At 45.1% G+C, this 12,735-nt stretch overlaps 2 protein-coding genes across 2 annotated transcripts in view; both read right to left on the reverse strand.

The window, feature by feature from the left end:
• Nucleotides 1–12,735, reverse strand: part of LOC131886145 (teneurin-m-like) — a 61,775-nt gene that overhangs the window by 44,382 nt on the left and 4,658 nt on the right. The window contains exons 2-4 of the mRNA XM_059234401.1: nucleotides 1,150–1,591; nucleotides 379–560; nucleotides 71–287 (exon numbers count right to left, since the gene is read on the reverse strand). Of these exons, the coding sequence (XP_059090384.1) occupies nucleotides 71–287; nucleotides 379–560; nucleotides 1,150–1,453 (703 nt within the window). The 5' untranslated portion in view covers nucleotides 1,454–1,591. The remainder of the gene's footprint in view (nucleotides 1–70; nucleotides 288–378; nucleotides 561–1,149; nucleotides 1,592–12,735) is intronic.
• Nucleotides 3,310–3,841, reverse strand: LOC131886147 (uncharacterized). Its single transcript, XM_059234405.1, has one exon. The coding sequence runs from the start codon at nucleotides 3,782–3,784 to the stop codon at nucleotides 3,383–3,385; it is 402 nt and encodes a 133-aa protein (XP_059090388.1). The 5' UTR covers nucleotides 3,785–3,841; the 3' UTR covers nucleotides 3,310–3,382.

A 12,735-nucleotide genomic window follows, 5' to 3' on the forward strand; every position in this document is an offset into this window, starting at 1 on the left:
ATGCTGGTAAGCTCCGAAATAAACCGGCCTGAAATTGCCACCCATGTCCTGTAAATGATTTTTGACTCACCGTCGCGATCCAATCTGGTTTCCAGCATAGTTCCCGAGACGCCATAAGGAGATTGTCCCCAACCTTGGTCAGTTAGGATTATGTGACCTCGACGACCCGTGGTATTATCCGTAGGACCGCATCCACGGCGACTTGAGCCACTTGATCCACTACTGCGCCCGTTCGTGCGAGTGGTCGAACTAGAGCTCGAGCTCAAGAAGGGACTTTTGTTGTCAACCTAAACGAGATCAGATTTGGCAAGTCATTCAAACATCCTTCATTAAGATCAGCCTTCGCGGCCTTGGCTCTTGCCCCCTAGTATTATGTACCTGATGCAAGTGGGGTCGGACCCCGACTGTGGAGGAGAGTGCAGCGTATCTCTGTTGTCCGTGACCTGGAAATAGAGGAGGTGATCGATGGCCTTGAGGTGGCAAATGCTGATAGCGGCCTTCATTAGAGGATGAGCCGATCGAGAGAGGATCACCGTTCGCGTAAATCTCGCTGTCATAATCTGAAAGGGAGGAAGAAAAGGCCGGAAGTGAGACGGAGAGACAGAGCCGGTTTGGGGACCACTCGAGAGGAGCTCAGGGTGATGAGTGTTGTTTCAAAAAAGGCTGCCCTGGTCATACGTGGTCATAGAGGACGAGGCGAGTCTCTCTAGCTACGTAGTATCTAGTAGTTGAGCTGAAACAGGTTGATCATGAGGTCCTAGCCCATGCTAATCCTTGCCGAGCCTCCTTGAAAGTGCTTGGAAGGTCAGAGCGTGGACCATCGTCCAATTCTTGGAACTTCCCTCGTGAGCGAACTTCTTCAAGTGGACCAAGGATAAATATTGGATCTCGTGGCGGGAACGGATCAAGGGATTAAATAGATGGATAGAAAGGTGTGCGGAGATCCTACCGATGGAGAGTTTCAAAAAGCGAGTCATCCCTATACGGAGGGTTTTCCGATAAAATGATGATGGGATCTCATAAGGCACTCAAAGTCTGTTTGGACTCCGTCTCTGTCTCTCTCTCTCTCCGAAGAACGGGACAAGAGTACGAAATTCTAATGTTCGTCCCAAGCAGGAACAGTGTGTATGTGTGATGCTGGCCGCTTACCTTGCTCATAGGGTCTCATAGCATTTGATCCAGGGAGAAGATTGGCTTCGGCATAAGTGTTCTCGCTCCCATTGGGACTTTCAGGGCCGTGATTGCCCATATCTTCGGGCATTTGTCGACGATTGCGCTGTTTCTTGCCCGTAGTGGGAGGCACCGGAATGGAGTCGCTGCCCCAGGATGATGTGCTCACTGGCTTCTTTAACCTTGTCTGCTCATCATCTTCCGACGATGAACCATATCCATTGAGGCCGGCATTGTTGTGCAGGCTATCTGAATATTTTCTGGCCCCTGAGACGGACCGCATGGTTTGGGGAACAACAACGGATGTGTCTTGAGGCGATGGCGGACGGCTCCTGCCCTCTTTTTCCGGGGTTTTCAACTTGACTTACACCCTAATCTATCTTCTTTAGAAGCTTGAATGCCTTGAGTGACTGCAACATCCCTGAAAGAGGCGGAGAAGGAGAAAGAGAGAGAGGAATAAGTTTGGAGCCTGATAAAAAATGAAGTTGGCGGGAACACAATTTGAATGCGAAAAAAGTTGCGGGAACGCTTCTTGTTTATTTAATTTTCAAATCCTTCCACTGGTGTTCCACCCGCCGCCCGGATACGTGTTTTCGAAAGCAAAAAGCGACATCCTAACTCATAACCAAACATATCTAAAGTGGCACAACTGCCTATTGATGACCCAGATCTAGTCTCATAACATGGATTAATTGCCTCAAGTTCAGAGTTGGTGTGTCATGAATACAGATTATCTCACTGCACCAAAGCTAGGGGGAAAAGAGGCTCATGGAGTGCCACTGCATTGCTCATCACAAGACCCGGGAAAGGCCGATTGCATTTGTTGTCCTTTTTAGCTATTCAAGTCCTCCATTTGGAGGTGGACCTCTTTCCTTCCTACGGTAGGTACACTACGTAATACTGTACGTATGTGTGGACGTATACGGAAAAAGAAGGGCAAAACTCTAAATCATTAAGGCCATGTCAGTGTGAGCACTTTGTTTGGCCAGCATTTCAGGGATAATACACGAAGAAAGAGACATGCAATAGGAGATATCATTAGCCCAGAATTTTGTTCATTTTCTGTGGGTTTCACGGCATCTTTGTTTCTCTCAGTCACTCACTCCCACTTCACAGCCAGAGTGTGAAGAAAGAGAAAGTGATTGAGGGAGAAATTTGACACATCCAAAGCAACAGTTTAGACAAGCTTTGAAGAACACACACAAAGATTGATGGATTTAATTCAAAATGGCCTTGAAAGATTGGGTAAACAATGACTTAAAACTAAGAGGTTCTCCCTAACAGTTCTGCAAATTTCGATGTTCGAAATCATCATAAAAGGCATGTTTATACAATATGCATTGATTGTCATGGCTAAAATGTTTTGGTTTTTTTTGAAATACAATCAATGTCAATGCGTAGCCTCTTTTTGCAAAGACCCAGATATTTTTCACACTCGAGTTCTTCTGGATGGAAATCTCGCGTTCTTGTCCCCAGTTATGTGTTTTTGGGGGAGCCGACCTTTTTGCGCACTACAAAAGTTGCGGTAATCTTTGAAACAGACTTCATCAGGCTTTGAAACAAGTTCGCCTTTCGGAAAGTGATTTTGATGTCATTCGCAACTTGGTGGTTTCCAACTTGAAAGCAACTCTCATCTGGGGTTGATCATTTTGGCCTCTCCAAGTCAACCTCAAGGAAACTGAAGTGGAACAAGGAGATCCCTTTTAAGCCAACGTGAACGACCAAGTCAGTTTTGACTTTGAGACGACCCAACTTCGTCGAAAGAAGGAGGACTAGGAGGGTTTGATTCGTCAAAGTTCCTGATTTCAAGACATATAAAGTAACTTTTTTTTTCAAATTGACTAGTTCCAATCCTCGATCTGCCTGAATTGAATATAAATCCGCGACGTCCCACTTCATTACCAATTATTGCCATTAGACTAACTCAAAATATCGGATATTGGGCTGCTCAATGAGCGGATCCTGAAAACCTCCACCCTTTTACAAACTTGGGAGGAGAATGCAGAGTTGAGAAGAGTGGATTAATTAGACATTGGCTCAAAACCAGGGAATTGGAATTGGATAACTTTAGAAGTTTCGGCTCGGGATGGACCGCGAGAAAGTTCCTCTTGGCAAAGCCAAGTCAAAACCACAGAAAGCTCGGGCTGTTTTGATGCTTTATTAGAACAAGGTTCCCAATTCGAAAGATAATATTTAACAGGATCACAACATCCTATTTTCCAACGAAACTGGGTCGGCCTTGGTATTCGCAGAAGCACTGCAAAGAAGAGATCCTCTCGTCCATTTTGTCCCCCTTGAGCTCCCTCACCTCCGGACGGCGACTGTTGCGGGCATCCACAATCACAAAATCTCCCCTCTCCTTGGCCGTGGTTCCATCGTGATCATAGCCCGTAAACTTGCAGCCCTCCTTCACGATCAAAGACTCCACATCGTTGCGTCGTCGGAATGAGAGCTCATGGTAGCCGGTTTTCACCGGATACTTCCAGCCTCCGCATTTACTATCGTCGAAGAGGACGGCACATTCGCCCCGAGCGAAACGGTGCTTGGCACAGTCATTATCGGCCAAGACCAAGGCAGGCAAGAGGACACTGAGACAGAGGATGAGGACCTTCATAATTGGATCGATGAAATGTGTTCGTGTTCTGATTTGGATGTGGATGTTGTGCGGCTTTTATATACGATCGGGAGAGGTGAGATTACGGCGTTACCATCCGGGATTCTATTGGTTCGGCGAAATGAGAATTGTCAAGTCGCGTGACCTCTATTGATAAGCGTGTACTTTCTCCTTTCTCTTACCACTCCCGTTTAGTCTTCCCCAGATTTCAAGAGCTGTGGAGGAAAACCGGGGCTTCAGTTTCGATTTAAATGCCTTCCAGTAGCGCTGACGAGGGAAGGCAAGTTTTAGTTCCAAAGAAAATGTTGGGTAAAACTTGAAGTTCGTGCACTACCCTCCGTCTCCAACCTCGTGCAATGCATTTCATTCTAGGAAACACTCACTTCATTGAAAACAAGTCCTGAAATTCCTCCACCGTTCCAAATTCCCAATTGAAACAACACAAAACAATTTTCATGAATATCCATTCCTCCGTGGTTCCATAATTCCATAACCACAATGTAACTCCTTCTGCCATGTCAACACGCATCAGGATGAAGATTTATCATGGATATTTATTTAGGTGTATGCTCAGTCTCGCCTTGCCTACTCTGGAGATCCTCATTGTGGTCTTGTCCAGGTGGAACTCTGGTTTTCCAGATCCGACCTGACGTAGCGTGAATCCATAAAGTAGCGTCATCCAACTGTCGAAGCAAACAGCACACTCACTCAACTCACTCGTCCCATTCTAGCACATATACTACGTATGTAGGTACAATAGAGGACTTCACTCTATCTCGAATGGGTTCCTTCTGAGTTAGTCTTAGTCATGGAGCAGCGCTTCTCTAGTCTTAAGACCATCATTCCACATGGTTTGAGGCTGTTGTTGTTGTTGTTGTTGTTGTTCCATGTTCCACTCTCGTTCGCTCTGTGTGTTTGTGCCTGTTTGGGTGGATGGGTCGCTCGTTCGTTCCATGGAGAATGAGCCCGTGTGTGTGTGTGTGTGTGTGTGTGTGTTTGTGTCTAGTTGCCACAATGGAGATGAAATTTATGGCCTTTGAACCTCGACATGAAGAAGGAGAGGAGAAAATAAAGGGAACATCATCAGCATCAGGATCCTTGATCTCCGACGAGGTTGGAGCCAATCCCTCTACGTATATCTTGGAAATACGTAGGAAATGGAATCCCGGATCTCATCGCATGACCCCTTGAGGGTTCGTTCCACGCAAGAAAACAAGTCTGGGCTCTTCGTGTTTAATCTATCTGCACTTTATTACATGTCAGCGGTGGATCTTGGGATTCAATTCCAATACAAAGGCATTTTATGATGTTTTCGTACAAGGAAAGAGGCCATTTTCGGCAAAGTGAGCTGGGATTCTGGGCCATTGATCGCACACAAAAAAATCAGAACTCAATGGAGTGAGAGGGAATTTACTTTTCCGGTGTCACCTCCCAAACTGGATATTTGAAAGCGCCTTTCCCAAAAAGCGCACGTGTGCAAAGCGCAGTGACGTTAGCTGTTCGCTAATATCTGGGGATGATGGCTCAGAATGATGTTGGAGATTTTTTGATTGGATTCCGTCTCCTTGGAGATGGGTAGGAGGTTCTTTTTGGCAAATTTCCGACCATGAGTCAACAGTTTCCACGCTCTTCCTCGGTTCTTCTTCCTCCTACATCATCCTCACCACCGTTTTATGGCCTCAACTTTGACAGAATGATGAAAAAGGCAAAGGGGGAAAATACTTGAAATACTTGAACAGGGTGATCTTCTGCGTGAGCCGCAAAGTAGATCAGACTTTCATGAAAAGTCCATCTAACCATTTATCAATGGAAAGCTTTTTTGAGGAAGCTCATCGATTTTGCCAGTTCCGTTCATTTTTCACCCTCTACTATCAAACCACCACGAGTCAAGGATGAACCGCTCAGATTACTTTTTCATTTCGAAATTGCCTTTAATGTAATTGGCAGAATTTCCATCCAAACAATTGGGCTTTCTGCCTCGAAGGTTGTCTTTTCATTCTCTTGTGATCCTCTCTGCCAAGTGGAGATTGATGACATGCTCTTGATTGGTTCATGTCGACCACACGCAAAGATCAGTTTGAACAGTTTCAAACGAACTCCTCGCCCTTTTGCGTATTTCTACAAAACACCATTCACATCCACCAAGCACTTTAGCTTAGTAACCATCTTTAGCCCGATATACTCCACGAAGACCAGCACCTTTCTTTGGAACGAAAAGTATCAATACTTTCTAGTCATCTAGCGTAGAAATATGGCCAAGTTCTGCGGATCAAAGGGAGGCATGACCTACCCCTTATTGTGCATCACATCATTTCATGACAGCCCAGGGGGTTGGTGGCAACTGCCCGGAGAGGCTCTTGAAAGGTACCCTGCACGAAGGTTCGGTTTGATTGGAAAAAGTATGAATTTACGACCCCGGCTTAATTGTCTTATTGAATGGTCCCCATTTTGCTATGGATCCATGGCAGGCAGATTAATAGATATCGAAAGAGACTTCGGGAGGAATGTGTACCCGCAAGTCTCAACCCCTTTCCGTCAAGTCGGATTCTTGTGGTCAGTGACCCAATATTTGCCTTGTTAATGATGGTAAAACTGCCTTATTCTTATCACTCGCCACTTTTGAAGGAGGCATCATCAGCCAAGAAGCACCAAGGAGAATTTGAAACCCTGTCAAGCTCTCTCGGAGAATAAAGAACACGAAAAAGAGGAGGAGGAGGAGGAGGAGGAAACGCGGACTCCTTATACTACCTGAGTAGTGGCTGAGCATGGCAGTGAAGCAGCTGTTTGAGAGTTTCGTAGAGTAGTTCAGAACGTTGGACGTCCAATCAACCCCATGCAACACATTCCTCAAAGTTTTCTCGTTCACTATTCAAAGATGATCGGGGTTTGTGAGGGCCAGACTCATCTCCACTTCATTTCAGTCAATTGGGAGACATGCCGAGTTTGTGCGGCCCAAAAGATGGACTTGCTTGTTTTTCGAAGGGGATAATTGCAGCTTGGGCGGGAATGATCCCATGATGATCACCAACCGACAAACGAGACTGCAGATTACTGGTCATGATTCACTCAAGACCTCGGAAATGATGGGCTAGCTCATGTTGAATCGCCTTGTGGATCATGAGAGGGTCAAAAACTGGCAGAGAATTCAAATTGGCACATGCCACGCTTTCGTCTCGATTGGTTAATGAAGGTCCGGAGATCGACGAAAGAATCGCTTCCAATTGGTATGGTAGACAGGCCAAAGTGGAGCTCTGAATTCTAACGTAAATCCGACCATGATGATCTTTTTTGTCTTAGTGATCTCATTTGCATACCATGAGGGAATGCAGAGGATCCTCTCATGTGTATTGCCCATTTTGTGCCCAATGGCTCAGAGCCAAATTCTCTTGTTGTTCGCAGAGTGCATGATTGGACGGATGTACGAACACAAGAACCCACGATGCTTTTAGGCTTAGAGCCTCCTCCTCGAAAGTTACCAATGAATGGCGCTAATAATATTCTGATGCCATGAGAAGAAGAGTTTAAGGAGCCCCAGACCTGATTAGAGCCCGTTTGTTGAAGGCAACAACGCCCCATTGGAAATTGCTACCAGAAAACCCACTTAGTATAGACTCTGAGAGCAATTAACCCGAGCAGCATGGGGTGGTAAAAAACGGGTTCACTTCTTCACTTTCTCAGGCTTTATAAATCAAGCCCCATCTCTCGCTCGCATTGCTATCAGTCGGAACAGTGAAAAGCTTTTAAAAATCATCTGCAGATATTCTCGTGCTGACAGATGCTTTCAATACTCTTCAAATCGAGAAGTCGACGAATGAACAAACGAACGAACGAGCGATCCCGGATTCCAAGTTATGAGGCATCGCTGCAGATTCGCCGAAATAATATGGGGCGTTTTAATCCAAATAATGATAAGCTAAAAGCAAACCCAGAAAGTGTGAACACATGTTCTCTCGATACAACAATTCCATCCCATTTTGCCCCCCTCTCAAAGAGTCGTAACAGCATTTAAGATGAAATTAATGGACTCTCTCTCTCGTTTTCTCCAAGGGGGTTGGATGGCGATTTCAATCTTCGGGGACCACTTTTACAACCCCATAACACTTCATAAACTGCCTTTTTAATGCGCAATGGCCCATGTTACAGTACGTAGTTGTTGCGTTTGGAATGGTTCATTTTGAGGTGGATCGAATTTGAGGCACGTCACCACGACATTTCGGGCTGGTTGGAAGACGGTTTTTTCCTTGGCCAGTGTTGTTTTAGTCGATGATGGATATCTGAATTGGATTATTGGTTGAGAGCCAGCCAAGAAGCCCTTGAATTGATAACACAAACAATGCTTGACGTTTTTCGTGTGGCCCTCACTGCATGTGGGTTTATGCACGGAGTGCTTGCTGCTCTTGTCTGTGATAAGACTTAAGGGGAGGCGACAAAAAACCTCTTTAACATTTGCCTCCTCCATTCACATGTTGGCCCTTATCCATCGTGACCATCAAATTCAATCATCCAATAGTGTCGAATGATAGGCCGTAGAACACCCATGATGAGGATGACAGTGGAGAATGGGAATGCCCGACTAAACCCCTCACCTCTTTTTATTGACATCAAATCAATGTGCCATAAAAACAGTCTCATTTGTGGGTTTGTCTTGTTGGGGGATCCGAGATTAGTCACAAAGCTCTAAGTAGATTGAAAAGGGTGACTGGACGACGCCCTTTTGAAAAGCTCTAGTCATGCAAAGCAAAAAAAGTAACACTTCTACCCACTTTCAAGAATCTGAATTGGTGTTTCCTTGGAGGAGAACAGTAAAATGGGAGAACCCGTGAAACGGTTTGCATGAACTATGAGCCGGCGGTGATTCTTGGGAAAGACGAATTCCTCCTTAGTCTTCGTTTCTCCCTTTATTTCTCGTTTCATTTTTTTCCGAATGGCTTTCAAAGAAATCTCGCCTCTTCTCTTTTGCGTTTTAGAGCTCGGAAATTTACGATCGGTTTTTGCATTCAGACGACCAGACTCTCGTTCCGTCTTTCTGGCTTTCTGTGCCTTCTTTCGTTTATTCGTTGCCAAGCTGAGCCAGAGATGCAAAAAAAATCTCTGAAAGAAATGGCCAGAATGTCAAAGCAATATCACGGATGAAGACAAAATATTGTCAGTGCCCGGGATGCTAATGTAAAGAATGAAGGACGAACAGAGGGACAGAGGGGCGTACGTATTTACAAACAGTGGTGAACTCCCTAGAATACCTTAGATACGGATGGAAAGGTACGTGGAGTAGTTGAATGAAGCCAGCCACTCAGCAAGACAGCCAGCCAGGACTTGGTTGGTCAAGGACGATCCAGAGAGAATCCAATTTTCGTGTTATTTCTTCCTCTCTGTCTCCCAGGCTCTCTCTCCTCGAGTCTAAACGCATAGAATATTCCAAACATGTTCCAACTATTCTCTCGAGAAGATTGATTGTGTGGCCTGGAACAGCTACATTGGAGCTCCTCTCAGACATACAAATACGGCAAACGCCCCCACGCTCACTTATAGAGATCCTCAAAGTCTCCTCAATACATGTTCCCTAATAAGCGGCTAGTGGCTCGGTTCAAACAAACATCTAGAGATTTTTGTCGATAGCACCAGACTCTCGGAACCAGATCCAATGGATTCTTGGTCGTCCTCACCGGATGGCTCTGACCTAAACGCCTTGGAGTGAGAGAAATGAGTAGGCCTTTCCATGTATCTCGCTTTGGAATTTGCATTTCTAGCCTTTGACGACAATCGGTCTACAGAGCTTTATGTCGTCTCTTTCTTTCTTTCTTTCTTTCTTTCTTTCTATAAAGAGTGAGTGTGGCGTCCGATTTCAAAACTCGCCCTACGGACTTGGGAGCAATTTGAGCTCGAGATTGTCTTCAGCCACCTCGAGAGCAATAAGCATTTCACCACAGTCTAGTGTTCTAATGTCTTCATTTGCCATGATTTACTGGGCCTCAAAGTCAGCTGGGGCACCGGGGGGAAAATAGTCGATATTTCCACGGTGAGCTAGCTCACCCTCTCACAAGAGCGCGTTTTTTTCGTCTCGTGGCATTTTGCCACTAGAACGTGGAACGTTTCAATAAAGTGGCCAGGACAGCGACAAGTTTGTTCCAATTTTAGGGGATGCAAAAACAGCAACGCGGAAGGTCTTAGACGTAATAATCGATTTCACAAACACACACAGTTCGTCGAGCTCGGCCGCCCTCTTTGAAATGTCATTCATATTGATCTCGAGTTTGAAGTGAATAACGCGTCCCTTCTCTCGAATTTCAAAGAGCAGAAACAGCCAGACCTCTGGCACTTTAGGGGCCAATTACAACACCGTCTCTCTCTCTCTTTCAGTCACTTCCATTCTTTGACAAAAAGAAGCTCTTTAGACGAGAAGGGATACACACCAACTCCCCCTTGGCCTTCTCAATTTTCAAGCTTTTGTGACAGTTGTCAAAATGTTTTTTAACTCTCTGGAAAATCTCGCCGTTTCTATTCAAAGTCCTTTTTAGTAGCCATCCAAGCTTTTAGCCTTATCTGATTGAGGTAGGTAAAAGGGCTCGGAATAGTGCAGGATTTTGTGGGCAGCACAAATCCACGGTAATAGTACCAACGAAACCGGTGGGAGGAAATATTTTGCGACATTAAAAGTACTCTTGCGTGCCATGTTTTTCTTCCCCAATGCAACGGGGGACCGAATTTCAAACCAGATTTCAAGGTTCAGCATCAAGATCTCATTAAATAGTGGCCGGAATCGGCTCGCGTGACTATCAGGGTCGATTTCATGAACTGAATTCGAGAGACAAAAACACAAATCAGATGTGTCTGCGGAATTAATTGAACCCAATTTAGACATGCCATGGGCCTCGTCGCTATTTTAGGAGTTGAAAAAAGCCACATTCCCAGAGTTGATTGTGCCAGGCATAAAATCGGTGCATTTGCTTTTTTTTCGGAAGCCCCTGTCACATTAAAATACCGCGTATTTATGCGCTCCCAGTTCAAACCATGATGGGTTGGCAATGCATTTCTGGCTCTTGACATTTAGTCCTTTGATACCATCGCCAAATATTTATTTCGGCCGCCTTTTGGAATGAAAGGCATCCGATAAAACATATTTGTCAGGTGAGCTAGATTGGAGGTTGGCCACAAGGCCTAAAAAAGAAAAAAAAAACTGCCACCGAATTGAATATGTATCGAAACTCAAAGATCTCTTTTGAATTTCCCAAACAGCCCACATGCACAGCTGAGATCGAGATTTGGTTCTCAATGGATGCCATTCTCAATGGCCCTTGGTTCAATGAGTCCTTTTTGATGCTAATAAACGCGATATATTTTCCAGCTAAACTGAGGGGTAACACGACATGTCTGTAATTCAGCTTTAATGACCCCGGTCGTGTTAGCTGAACGCACTTCGGGAACATGTACAGCTTCAAATGTCACCTACTACTTTGAATAAAAAAAGTGTTCCAACTTGCATCAGCGTATGACTTTTCAAAAGTTCGGTGGGATGAACTTATACCAATTTGTACCAACCACTAGTTTGCATAAATAGATGGAAACAAATGTTATCGAATGCAAAGACAACCTTTTACGATAACATCGAAAAAGCAAGGGAAAGAAAAGTTGTTTCATTTTGTATTCTTTGCACATCAGGGCAAGCCCGTCGCCAACGTCTCGGGACTTTTTTCTACATTAGTTTCCGGACGTCTCTTTCGTCCTTCCGCGTATTTTTTATCCTGCCTTTTTTTTTAGAACCCTAACCAGAGCGAGAGCGAGGGAAACAGAAAGCAAGATAGAAGTAGGGGGACCACAAAGAGGATTCTCCACGTTTTACGTCGCTTTCCTGTCGTGTACATGCGTATTTCACGGATGGCCACTTCAGATAAGATGACGAACACAGGAGAGAGAGATGAATGAAATTCCAGGGGTGTGGGTCGGTTAGGATGTTGTTGGTGCCTGATTTGCATGATTGGAAAACTTACTTTGGCGCCATAACATGTTTTGGCAGGAGGCAGGCCATGCTGGTATGTACGTACGAGTACATGGTGTGTGCTCTGTTTTAGCATGGCTTGACTGAATAGAATCATGGAGAGCCCCTCTCCAATTTTCATACATATTCACAAATAGTGGTTTGTAGTAGGTCTTTTTCCTTCTTTTCTTTCCATCTTGTTTTTGATCGTGCGTGATACTCATGTGATGATGTTCCGAATATTGGATCTGGGATGGTCGAGTGGTTGGATCAAGCGATCCTGAAGTGTTTAGTTTGGGCGTACTGCAATGCGTTTCCATCCCCAACAATTTTCCACACACTTTCCTGTTGGAAAATAAGCGGCCAGAGGGCTTTGCCGACCATTTCCTGGACGGAGAGTAAGTAAGAAGCACCATTGCTGTCCGTTGGCCCAAGGGCTAAAGTAGAAAGGACACACACACACACACACGAGGACAAGACCCACGAGAAAGAACCAGGACAAGAACCATCCCGAGCAAGTAGCTCTTGCCATTGTGGCTCGTCGTTGCGGATTTTGGGGCGAGTAATCCGATTTTTAAAATGGGCTTTCAAAAGAAGCTTAGAAAAGGGGGGGATCACCTTCCACTACTCTTGGCCCATCTCTTTTGGTTCATGTGTGCGTGAGAGAAAGAATTTGAGGGTGATACTACCATTATGCCAGTCATCTGTTGGCGCTTCTGGATGAGGTGAACCAGAATTGAGAGACTTCCAAAGTTTAGAAATCCCCGGTTGAGGCCCAAAAATCTTCCCTCCAATTTTGCTCGGTCAGTTCAAGACTCATCCATTGGAGTTGGGTCGTTCCATCTGGTGCCAACACCATCTTATCACATCCCAAAAGTTTGGTTTTGTTTGGACCGATCGAGGGAGGATTCTGATTCGAAAAAACGACATGTTCCCTGTTAGGAGCACATGTGGCATGTTCAATGAACTACTACTACTA

The sequence above is a fragment of the Tigriopus californicus genome, chromosome 9 (assembly GCF_007210705.1).
Source record: "Tigriopus californicus strain San Diego chromosome 9, Tcal_SD_v2.1, whole genome shotgun sequence".
In the NCBI taxonomy this organism is placed as follows: domain Eukaryota; kingdom Metazoa; phylum Arthropoda; class Copepoda; order Harpacticoida; family Harpacticidae; genus Tigriopus; species Tigriopus californicus.

Coding starts and splice junctions, on each gene's coding strand:
- LOC131886147 (XM_059234405.1), bottom strand. CDS start 3,784: ATGAAGGTCCTCATCCTCTGTCTCAGTGTCCTCTTGCCTGCCTTGGTC.